A 12,458-nucleotide genomic window follows, 5' to 3' on the forward strand; every position below is an offset into this window, starting at 1 on the left:
CATGGGATCCAGGGTGAGCAAGCCAGTGTGTTTGGTCCTAGGTGTCAGAGGATGGCGGTACAGTACAGCAAACACTGATCTTCACACGACAGGTTTACGGACTGTGTTCTTACCAAAGAGAGCTGTAGCTTCCTTGATGGGTTCAGGGATCTTCTCCATGTTGCTGACATCTGCTCCCTGGTGCCAATGATAAATTAGGATTAATGGAAGACACTGGTAAAGTCCTGTTATTTACTTTGTTATACAAAGAAAAAATAATTTATGGTGAAAAAACACCTTGAGTGAGTCATAGTCATAGAGTGATACAGCGCGGAAACAGGCCCTTCGACCCAACTTACCTATACCGACCAATATGTCCCATCAACACTAGACCCACCTGCCTGCATTTGACCCATAACACTCTAAACCTGTCATTCATGTACCCGTCTAACTGTTTCTTAAACGTTGCGATATTCCTGCCTCAACTACCTGCTCTAGCAGCTTGTTCCATACACCCACCACTCTTTGGATGAAAAGGTTTCCTATTTCATCTTTTCCCCCTCACCTTAAATCAATGGTTCTCGATTCCCCTACTTGGGGCAAGAGACTCTGTGCATCTACCCAATCTATTCCTTTCATGATTTTATACGCCTCTATAAGATCACCCCTCATCCTCCTGTGCTCCAAGGAATAGAGTCCCAGCCTACTCAACCTCTCCCTACAGCTCAGATCTTCGAGTCCTGGCAACATCCTTGTAAATCTTCTCTGTACCCTTTCCAACTTGACATCATCTTTCATGTAACATGGTGCCCAAAAACTGAACACAATATTCTAAATGCAGTCTATTTCAACGTCCTGTACAACTGCAACACGACCTCCCAACCTCTAGAGTCAATTACTGTGACTGATGTTGGCCAATGTGACCACCCTATCTACCTGTGACTCCACCATCAAGGAACTTTGTACCTCCACTCCTAGATCCCTCTGTTTTATAACACTCCCCAAAGCACCACCATTCACTGTGTAGGTCCTGCCCATGTCAGTCTTCTCAAAATACAATACCTCACATTTCTCTTTATCAGAGAGACTTTAGACATTCAGCGCAGAAACAGGCCCTTCTGGTCACCAAGTCCGACTAGTGATCTCCCCGTATACTAGCACTATTCTAAACACCAGGAACTATTTTTTTTAATTACAGAAGCCAATTAATCGACAAAGCTCCACGTCTTTGGAATGTGGGAGGAAACCGGAGCACCCAGAGTAAACCCACGCAGTCTCAGGGAGAACGTACAAACTCCACACAGACAGCACCCATAGTCAGGATGGAACCCGGGTCTCCAGTGCTGTAAGGCAGCAACTCTACCACTGCGCCATTGTGCCGCCCGCCCTTCATAGATCATAGTTGCTCAAAGCCACAGAAAGGAGGGATGAAAAAGGATCTTCCAGGAATATGAGAAATCAGTAAAACAAGAAGCATCAGTTTTGACGTTGAAAAATTGAAAGTGGGAAATAAGAGATCTCTTCAGAGGAGTGATGCACAGAACGGGGGCAGGTCTGTGAAGGTCTAATGAGACTGGTACGTCATCACAAGTGTAGCAGGACTAATGCCTCTCACTGTTGCCAGCTGCTGGGAATCACAATTAGCCTAACTACACCTCACATTTGCGCTTGGGCAGCTTACAACCCAGCAGTATGAACATTGGTTTCTCTAAATTTAAGTAATCCCCGCATCCCCTCTCTCCATCCCGTCCCCACCCAAGTCATTGTACCAGCTTCAAAGTCGTCTTGTTGTGTCTCATTGTCTGTTACCCGTTTTCACCCATGTCCACAGCTAACAACGTCCTGTTTCCTTTATCATCGTTACTTTTTTGCATATCTTTCATCCATTTGTTCTATATCTCTCTATTTCACCACCTATAGCTCACGTTTCTCGTGGCTCTCAGGCTGAAGAAGGGTCTCGACCAGAAATGTCACATACTCCTTCTCTCCCGTGATGCTGCCTGACCCGCTGAGTTACTCCAGCATTTTGTGTCGATCTTCAGTTTAAACCAGCATCTGCAGTTCCTTCCGACACATGCACAATTCATTGTTGGGGCCAGGCAGTAGAATCGCAACAGGAGTGAGTGGCCCCCGCTTGCCCTACCCCCACATGCTGCCCATGGGACAGGTGCCTGGGCGAGTGAAATGTTACTGTCCCAGGGCTGTGGTCCAGAGAGGGACTCACGGTTTTGTGGAGCCTTCACTGCAACTGATCAGTAGCTGCTAAGAAAGATTGTTTATCGGTTGAAAGCCATTACAAGTTAGGAAAAATAAATGTAGTTATAGAAATAAAATGTTAAATTACAAAACCCACTGAATCACTAAATGACGGAAACAGTGCTTTCAGCCCAACCCGTCCATGCTGACCAAATGCTAGCCCCATTTGCTTGCATTTGGCCCATATCCCTCTAAACATATCCATGTACCTGTCCACATGCCTTTTTAAATGCTGTTATTGTACCTGTCCCAACTACCTCCAATGGCATATGCCCGTTACCCTCTGAGTGAAAAACTCCCATAGATCAGGCTGTTGAGTCCTGGTAACATCTTTATCACTAAAAAAATAAAGTTGTGTAACATGGGAGCCACTGATGAGCAGTGACTGTTTCCACTGTGATGTGGTGCCTGTCCTCCCAGCACTGTGTGTGTCCTCAGGGACTCGGCACTGACAGTACCTCACTTTACCCAGTCTACACCTGGGTCAGGCTCTGCTGAGAAAGCTTGAGGCTTCCTGAGGCTGGCAGCAAAGAGCCAACTAAATCAAGTGAAAAACTTTCCCCTCCGGTTCCTTGTGCCTCGCACCTTAAACCCACCGTCTGTCCTTGCGACATAGGTGTACGGTGGGAGGCATATTATGATTTCCCACCTTGGGTAAAAGACTGTGCATTCACCGTATCTGTTCCCCTCATGCTTTTATGCACCTCTGTAAGATCACCCCTCAGCTTCTTGTACTCCAAGCCTGCCCAACCTCTCCCCATAGATCAGCCTGACAACACCCGTAGTCAGGATCGAACCCGGCACTGTGAGGCAGCAACTCTACTGCTGAGCCATTGTGCCGCCCCTGCTTTTCTGAACCCACCCAATTGTCTCCAGCCTGTATAAGTTCTCCTCATATTATAGTTATGAGTCTGGTAATAGCCCTGTCCCACGGTACGAGTTCATTCCAAGAGCTTTCCCCAGTTAAACTCCTCGTGGTAAGCACGGAGAATGAACGTAGCGGGTACGTCGGAGCTCGGGGACGTCTCTTAGCGGCTTGTAACGCTAACGGCAGGTACTATGGAAGACTCGCTAACATCAGGTAAGCACGGGAAGACTCGTGAAGATTTTTCAACATGTTGAAAAATGTCAACGGGAGCCTCGAGTACCGACGAGTGGCCATTACCGTAAATCTCCGGGTTCGATTCAGGGCAAACTCGGGAGAGCTGTTGGAATGAACTCGTACCGTGGGACAGGGGTTTTAAGCCTTCTCTGAACTGCTTGCCTTGAAGTGGTTCAGAGCTGCATCTGGTAATAATAATAATAATAATAATGGATGGGATTTATATAGCGCCTTTCTAGATACTCAAGGCGCTTTACATCGCATTATTCATTCACTCCTCAGTCATACTCGGTGGTGGTGAGCTACTTCTGTAGCCACAGCTGCCCTGGGGCAGACTGACGGAAGCGTGGCTGCTAATCTGCGCCTACGGCCCCTCCGACCACCACCAATCACTCACACACATTCACACACATGCAAAGGTGGGTGAAGTGTCTTGCCCAACGACACGACAGTATGCACTCCAAGCGGGATTCGAACCGGCTACCTTCCGGTCGCCAGCCAAACACTTAGCCCATTGCGCCACCTGTCACCTATGGTGGCTGGTGCTGGTGCTGCTCATGGCTCCATAGACCTGAGCCCAATCCTGACCTCTGGTGCCTTGTGGGATCAACACACAACCACGAGTTTCCTTGGGACACTGGTTTCCTTCCACATTCGGAAAACACACTGAATGTTGGGTTGTTTAAGAAAGAACTGCAGATGCTGGAAAATTTGATGGTAGACAAAAAAACCCTGGTGTAACTCAGCAGGTGAAGCAGCATCCATGGAGTGAAGGAATACACGATGTTTCAGGTCGAGACCCTTCTTCAGACCGATGTCGGGGGGGGGGGGGGGTAGCGGGGAAAAAAGGTGGAGACAGTAGGCTTTGGGGGAGAGCTGGGTAGGAGGGAGAAAAAGTTGGGTTAATTGGCCAGTATTGCCGCTCTATATGGGTAATGGGCATGGGAATGAGGCTGGGTTAATAATGGGTTAATATTCACGAGTGTTTCATGTTTGCTGAACGTCAGTGGGATAACAGGTTTCATTTTCATCTTGCCTGCTAAATATTTCCCATTTCCGGGTCCATTTTCTCGTTTCCATATCCCTTTGTGATTTCTGGTCAAGATTAGGCCATTTCAGAACTTGGTTCTCACTGGCACCCCCTGCTGTATTTAACATATTCGGCTTAATGGCACTAAAAAAGTAACATTTTAAAGAAGTACACTTCTACCTGTGAGCATTGTGAATAGACAAAGCACCAGAGGTCCATCAATCCTGCCTCTGCCACTCCCCTGGCCCTCATTAGATATTGACCTTCAATTTTACTTCGGAGTCACGTGAGTGATTCCGTGAAGAGCCCGCTCAGCACGCATGCGCGGTGCTCCCGCTACAAGCCTGAAAGAGGAAGCTTTAGGTAAGTACTTACCTTCAATTTAACCAGCCACTCGCGTCTGTTTGTTGCTCCAGGTGGAGCAAAGCAGCAGACGCAAGCGGCCCCCGTTGGACTCCGGGCAAGGAGCGTTCCGTTCACGGAAGGGGGAGAGACACCACCAGGACCGCTTATGCTGCGGTCCACAGACAGGGTGCTGCGCCGGTGCCAGTCCAGACGCAAGCGGCCCCCCCTTGGACTCCGGGGGAGTCAGGCGCTCCCGCTACGGGTGAAAGAAACGGACCGTCAGGTAAGCTCTGAGGTCGGGTTTTTCTTTCACAGGAGGAGCCTTCTGCATTCAGGCAGAGAAGAAAGGCTCTAGAACAAACCTGTTCCCCAAGCCACGGAAGATTGGGGGGGGCAGCAACAAGGCGGTAGGACCGCTTACCCGGCCTCCGCTATTCTCCGACACCGCGTCCGAGCCCAGCCCGCTAGCGCCTGAGCAGCAGGCTGGAAGTAAAGCCACGGAAGAGGCGTCCGGCCGGTGGCTTCCGACTTGTCGGACGGGGACGTCTCTCCACCCGCCCGGGGGAGAGACAGCCGTCTGAGCCGCTGGAGCGGCTCCTGGAGCAGGAGCTCCAGCGAGACGCGCTTCGGAGAATTCAACGTTCATGCCAACCAGACGCAAGCAACCCAGGCGGAATATGAGGTGCTGTTCCTCCAATTACCGGTGTTGCTCACTCTGGCAATGGAGGAGACCCAGGACAGAGAGGTCGGATTGGGGATGGGAGGGGGAGTTGAAGTGCTGAGCCACCGGGAGTTCAGGTAGGTTATTGCGGACTGAGCGGAGGTGTTCGGCGAAACGATCGCCCAACCTCCGCTTAGTCTCCCCGATGTAAATCAGCTGACATCTAGAGCAGCGGATGCAGTAGATGAGGTTGGAGGAGATACAGGTGAACCTTTGTCGCACCTGGAACTACTGCTTGGGTCCTTGAATGGGAGTCGAGGGGGGGAGGGTGAAGGGACAACGGAAAGTGCCCGGGGAGGGGGTGGTACGGGAGGGAAGGGAAGAATTGACAAGGGAGTTGCGGAGGGAGGGAGTGGTCTTTGTGGAAGGCAGACATAGGGGAAAATTGGAAAATGTGGCGAGTGGTGTGGTCACTTGGAGGTGGCGGAAATGGCGGAGGATTATTTGTTGAAATTTAATTTCTTTGTTGTTATTGTTAAAACATACCATTGTGTTTTTCTACAAACAGATTCATTGGCTGATTACGATAACACACTTCCTCCCTCAAGGACTTCGGCAGTGTGTGAAGTAATAACTGTTACACGGTTTGAAATCACAGAGCTTTGAAGTCTTCACGGAATCACTCACGACTGGTGACTCCGAAGGCCACCGTAAATATAGTTTCCCGTTTTTTTTTGCCAAGATTAAACGCAGAACTTACTCACCCAGTTTGAAGTTTGATCTGTATTTTATGAGGAGTTACGATGAGGGATTACGTGCCCTCCCTCATCCCACCCTCATTAATATGGATCCCAAACTGATAAACTGTCACTGTCTCCTTGTCTTTACTATGCTTCCTGTTTGCCACTTCAATAACTGTGTCTATCTGTGGGATCCCACCACACGCTGCTTTAGAAGTATGATTCGTCAGACATGATTTACCGCGCATGCGTGCTGAGCGTGGCTCTTCACGTAATACCTCATCGTAAACTCCTCATAAAAAGTATAGATCAAACTTCAAACTGGTAAGTTCTCGTTTAATCTTACTCTTATTGCTGTTTAAAAGAAAGACCATCTGCTTGCACCACAATTTTGGACAATACATTCTAGCTAAACTATATGTGAAAAGAAAACTGTTTATTCTGTTAATCATATTCACTCTATGCAAAACATCGTGGGCAGCACGGTGGCGCAGCAGTAGAGTTGCTGCCTTACAGCGCCAGAGACCCGGGTTCAATCCTGGCTACATGTGCTGTCTGTACGGAGTTTGCATGATCTCCCTGTGACCTGCGTGGGTAAAAATTGTATATTGTCCCTATTGTGTGTAGGGTAGTGTTAGTGCACAGGGATCGCTGGTCGGCACGGACTCGTTGGGACGATGGGCCTGTTTCCGTGCTGTATCTCTAAACTAAACTAAACTTCATTCCTTTGCCGATCTTTACTAAATTTACTCCAAAGAGAACATGGGGAAGATAACAAGGAAGTCTGCCATCTGGTTTCGAGCCTGCTCCACCCTTCAACAAGATCTTGGCCGCTCTGATCTTGGCCACAGCCTCCCTTCACGAGCTGTTCCCAATTAACACCCTCTCAATTCACAAATATCACACTCAGTATTGAAGCATTTCAAAAGATCCGGTCTCATCAACTGCAGTAGAGAATTCCAAAGACTCGTGTCTGCTGAGAGTAAAAGTCCTCTTCATCTCCAGTGGAAAAGATGATTTAATTTGAAACAACATTCTCCTGTGCTAGATTCACCCACGTGTCAAACATCCTCTCCATCCCTGTCCTGTCAAGAACACAAAACCGTACAGCACAGGAACAGGCCCTTCAGCCCACAATGTGAGTTCCCAACATGATGCCAAGTTAAACTGATCTCATCAGCCATGTCAGTACATGATCCATATCCCTCTATTCCCTGCCCTTCCATGTGTCTGTCTAACTGACCTCACCTGCTGTGAGCCACTGACCAGCAGTGACAGGTTTCACTGGGTTGTGCTGCCTGGACATACAGGACAGTGAGTGTCTCCACAGTGCACCTCACTTCACCAGGTCCAGACTTGGGTCAGGCTGTGCTGCCGAAACTTGAGGCTTCCTGAGGCTGACTGCAAACAGCCAACTAAACAACGTGGTAACAGGTCCTTCGGCCCACCGAGTCGGCGCCGCCCAGTGAAGGACCAGTGACCGGCACGGTGGTGCAGCAGTAGAGTTGTTGCCTTACAGCGAATGCAGCGCCGGAGAACCGGGTTCGATCCCAACTACAGGTGCTGTCTGTACGGAGTTTGTATGTTCTCCCCGTGACCTGCGTGGGTTTTCTCCAAGATCTCCGGTTTCCTCCCACACTCCAAAGACGTACAGGTTTGTAAGTTAATTGGCCTCGTAAATGTAACAATTGTCCCTAGTGGGTGTAGGATAGTGTTAATAAACAGGGATCGCTGGTCGGCGTGGACCCGGTGGACCGAAGGGCCTGTTTCCGCGCTGTATCTCTAAACTAAACTAAACCCATACAATTTGCCTTCCTTACTACCGATATAACTTGCAGATTAACCTTTAGACCACTTACAAATTAACCAGCTGGAAAAAGACACATATTCTGAATCTTGTTTACTGACAGCCAACCATTGCTTCATCCACATCTGTACCCTAGTTGAATGGGGCTTTTTCTATAATTCCCCGTTTTCTCTCTCTCTCCTTTCTTAAAAAGTGGGCTAACAATAACTACCCTCCAATCCACAGGAACTGATCCTGAATCTATAGAACATTGGAAAATAATCACCGATGCCTCCTCCTGGAGTACCTTGGGATGCAGACCATCTGGTGGTGGGAAGATGCTGGAGTCAATTGTAAAATATGAAATAGCGGCACATTTGGATAGCAGTAACAGGATCGGTCCGAGTCAGCATGGATTTGCAAAGGGGAAATCATGCTCGACTAATCTTCTCGGATTTTTTGAAGATGTAACTAGGAAAATGGACAAAGGAGAGCCAGTGGATGTAGTGTATCTGGACTTTCAGAAAACCTTTGTTAAGGCCCACATAGCAGATTAGTGGGCAAAATTAGAGCACATGGTATTGGGGGTGGGGTGCTGACATGGATAGAAAATTGGTTGGCAGGCAGGAAACAAAGAGTAGGGATTAACAAATGAGTAGGGTCCCTTTCAGAATGCAGGCAGTGACTAGTGGGGTACCGCAAGGCTCGGTGCTGGGACCGCGGCTATTTACAATATGCATCAATGATTTAAATGAATGGATGAAAAGTAACATTAGCAAATTTACAGATGACACAAAGCTGGGTGGCAGTGTGAACTGTGAGGAGGATGCTATGAGGATGCAGGGTGACTTGGACAGGTTGGGTGAGTGGTCAGATGCAGTTTAATGTGGGTAAATGTGAGGTTATCCACTTTGGTGGCAAGAACAGGAAGGCAGATTATTATCTGAATGGTGTCAAGTTATGAAAAGGGGAGGTACAACGAGATCTGGGTGTCCTTGTACACCAGGCACTGAAAGAAAGCATGCAGGTACAGCAGGCAGGGGAGAAAGCTAATGGCATGTTGGCCTTTATAACAAGAGGAGTTGAGTATAGGAGCAAATAGGTCGTTCTGCAGTTGTACAGGGCCCTGGTGAGACCACACCTGGAGTATTGTGTGCAGTTTTGGTCTCCAAATTTGAGGAAGGACATTCTTGCTATTGAGGGAGTGCAGCGTAGATTCACGAGGTTAATTCCCAGCCATACATTACGGGACACTTACATCATATCCATCATATAGTGTGATGGAAGAATTATCTCTCCAGCGACTGGAATTTAGAAGGCCATGAAGCCAGGATGTCTTATTTGAAACCCGATAGAAGATTCCATAGTGAGGGATTTCAACCCCGACACGCTAGAATTCGCCGCAGGAGCCCCCGAAAAAGCATGGTCCCGATGTTGGGGCAGAGTCCAGAACCGGCAGGGGCCAGCGCTCCTCCACAGTTTAACGAATAGAGAGTCCCCGGTAGGGAGGCCGCTCCTCGTTGCGGCCCCAGAATGGAGATGAGGAAAACATTTTTAACACGCAGAGTTGTGAATGTGTGGAATTCTCTGACTCAGAAGGCAGTGGAGGCAGATTATCTGGATGCTTTCAAGGGAGAGTTAGATAGAGCTCTTAAAGATAGCGGAGTCAAGGGATATGGGGAGAAGGCAAGAACTGATTGTGGATGATCAGCCATAATCACAGTGAATGGCGGTGCTGGCTCGAAGGGCCGAATGGCCTACTCCTGCACCTATTGTCTATTGTGCAATGTACACTAACAGGATCTGGGGATTTATTGGTCTTTAATCTCTTCAATTTCACTTCTGCCATTTCCCTGTAATGATTTTATTTAATTCCTTCTCTCCTTCTATCCTGTGTTCCACAACATTCCCAGGAGGTTATCCGTATCTTTGTTAAAAATGTATTTAATTGGTTTCCCTTTAATTTGTTTCCCATTATAAATGTCCCCATTTCTAACTGAAGAGACTTACAGGTGGCATCACTCGCATTTCTCTCTTCACATATCTAACAAAAGCTTTTATGGTCAGCTTTTGTTTGTGTCTCTGCTAAACTTGACCAAGTTCCCATGTGCTAGTTCTAATGTTTTGGAGTATGTTCCCATTCTACTCCTGAAGGTGAGGCAGCATCTATGGACTGAAGGAAATAGGCAACGTTTCGGGTCGAGACCCTTCTTCAGACTGATGTGAGGGTGGGGGGAGGAGAAAGGAAGAGGCGGAGACAGTGGGCTGAGGGAGAGCTGGGAAGGGAAGGAGAAAGCAGGGTCTACCTGAAATTGGAGAAGTCAATGTTCATACCGCTGGGGTGTAAACCACCCCAAGCGAAATACGAGGTGCTGCTCCTCCGAGTCGATCCCACCACCGGCCACATCGTCCCATCTCCTCCCCTGTCTGCTTTCCGCAGAGACCGCTCCCTCCGTAACTCCCTGGTCAATTCGTCCCTTCCCCCCAAACCACCCCCTCCCCTGGCACATTTCCTTGCAACCGCAGGAAATGCTACACTTGTCGCTTTACCTCCCCCCTTGACTCCATTCAAGGACCCAAGCAGTCATTCCAGGTGGGGCAGAGGTTCACCTGCACCTCTTCCAACCTCATCTATTGCATCCGCTGCTCTAGGTGTCAGCTGCTCTACATCAGTGAGACCAAGCGTAGGCTTGGCGATCGTTTCACCCAACACCTCCGCTCGGTTCGCAATAACCAACCTGATCTCCTGGTGGCTCAGCACTTCAACTCCCCCTCCCATTCCCAATGCAACCTTTCTGTCCTGAGCCTCCTTCATGGCCAGAGTGTCCCACTGCAAATTGGAGGAGCAGCACCTCATATTTCGCTTGGGCAGTTTACACCCCAGCGGTATGAACATTGACTTCTCCAATTTTAGGTGGTCCCTGCTTTCTCCTCCCTTTCCCAGCTCTCCCTCAGCCCACTGGCTCCGCCTCTTCCTTTAGTCTTCCCGCCCCCCACCCTCACATCAGTCTGAAGAAGGTTTAGACCCAAAACGTTGCCTATTTGCTTCGCTCCATAGATGCTGCCTCACCCGCTGAGTTTCTCCAGCATTTTTGTCTACCTTCGATTTTCCAGCACCTGCAGTTCCTTCTTACACTACTCCTGAAGGTGATCATTTCTGAACCATGAGCTCTTATCCAGACCCATCCACTGAAGATCATTTCTCCCTGTCAACTCCATTCCTTCCCTTCTTATTTTTAAAACTTTAATTAGTTCCTAATTAATACGATTAATCAAGTTTCTGTAATCTCTCCTGGTAGTATAACCCAGATGATGCAAGTATCATTGTGGCAAATCAAAACTGTTAATTGTGTGGACACTGGGGGTTTAGGAACTTAATTCTCCAAAAGAGATGGGTGGTCTAGCGCTCCCTAACTTTATGTACTATAATTGGGCGGTAAATATTAAAAATATGATTCACCTGCTGGACACTCTGCCCAGCAGGTGGATTGGATTATAATGGAGAGAGAGGACTGCGCTCCTGGTAATACAGGAGCGACTCTCCTCTCACCAACGAATTTGAATAACAAAAATTATAATAAAAATCCAATGATACATAGTACAATTAGAACTTGGAAACAAATAAAACAGAACTTAAAATTAAGAAATCTATCTCTGCTAATGCCATTAGCCAATAACCCTTCGTTTAAACCCTCAATTATAGATAAATCATTTACACAATGGGAAAGAACGGGAATCAAAACGCTCGGAGACTTGTATGAATTAGGGAAATTATTACCATTTCAACAATTACAACTGAAATATAACTTGAAAAATAATCAATATTTTAAATATCTTCAAATCCGTGATTATCTGAAAAAATATACAAAAGACTATTATAATATGCCCCCAGACTTATTAGATGAAGCCATGAAGATAAAGGCTGAATCAGCAAATCTAATATCATACTGATATAATATTATATTGAATATAAAAATACCTACAACAGATAATATTAGAAGAGACTGGGAACAAGAACTAGCTATAAAAATCTCAAAAGAGAGCTGGGATAAACACTTACTACATGTGCATAAATGCTCGATCAACGTACGACATACTCTAATCCAATATAAAACATTACATAGACTATATTATTCAAAAACTAAAATAAGTAAACTTTTCCCCAATGTCTCACCCATTTGTGATAAATGTCAGTCACAAGAAGCTAACATAGCGCACTCTAGCGCACTCTTTTGTTTTCTGTATAAAAATTCAAAAGTCTGTTCAGGAACAAAATATTTGAAATCTTTACAAAAAACTTATTTAAAACAAAACTACTACCCAAAGTAGCGCTGTGGATCATTTTTGGAATATCGGAAGGTAACCCAGAACGCTTAAATATGTTTCAAAAGAAAACTGCTTACTTAATTATCGGAGCTAATCGCCGTGTGCAGTGGGAAAAAAGCTTATACTTGGAAATTTTGGGAAAAACCAAGGGGAGCGGCTCCAATACCAACACCACAAAAATGTGGATTTCAAACATGTTCGAAACACTACATACGTGGTCTGCATTTATGGAA

General features: G+C 47.1%; 1 protein-coding gene across 1 annotated transcript in view; it reads right to left on the bottom strand.

The window, feature by feature from the left end:
• cux1b (cut-like homeobox 1b) overlaps positions 1 to 12,458 on the bottom strand; it is a 445,030-nt gene that overhangs the window by 16,489 nt on the left and 416,083 nt on the right. The window contains exon 16 of the mRNA XM_055657468.1: positions 114 to 177. Coding sequence (XP_055513443.1) covers positions 114 to 177 — 64 coding nt within the window. The remainder of the gene's footprint in view (positions 1 to 113; positions 178 to 12,458) is intronic.

Source organism: Leucoraja erinacea, chromosome 28, assembly GCF_028641065.1.
Source record: "Leucoraja erinacea ecotype New England chromosome 28, Leri_hhj_1, whole genome shotgun sequence".
NCBI lineage: Eukaryota > Metazoa > Chordata > Chondrichthyes > Rajiformes > Rajidae > Leucoraja > Leucoraja erinaceus.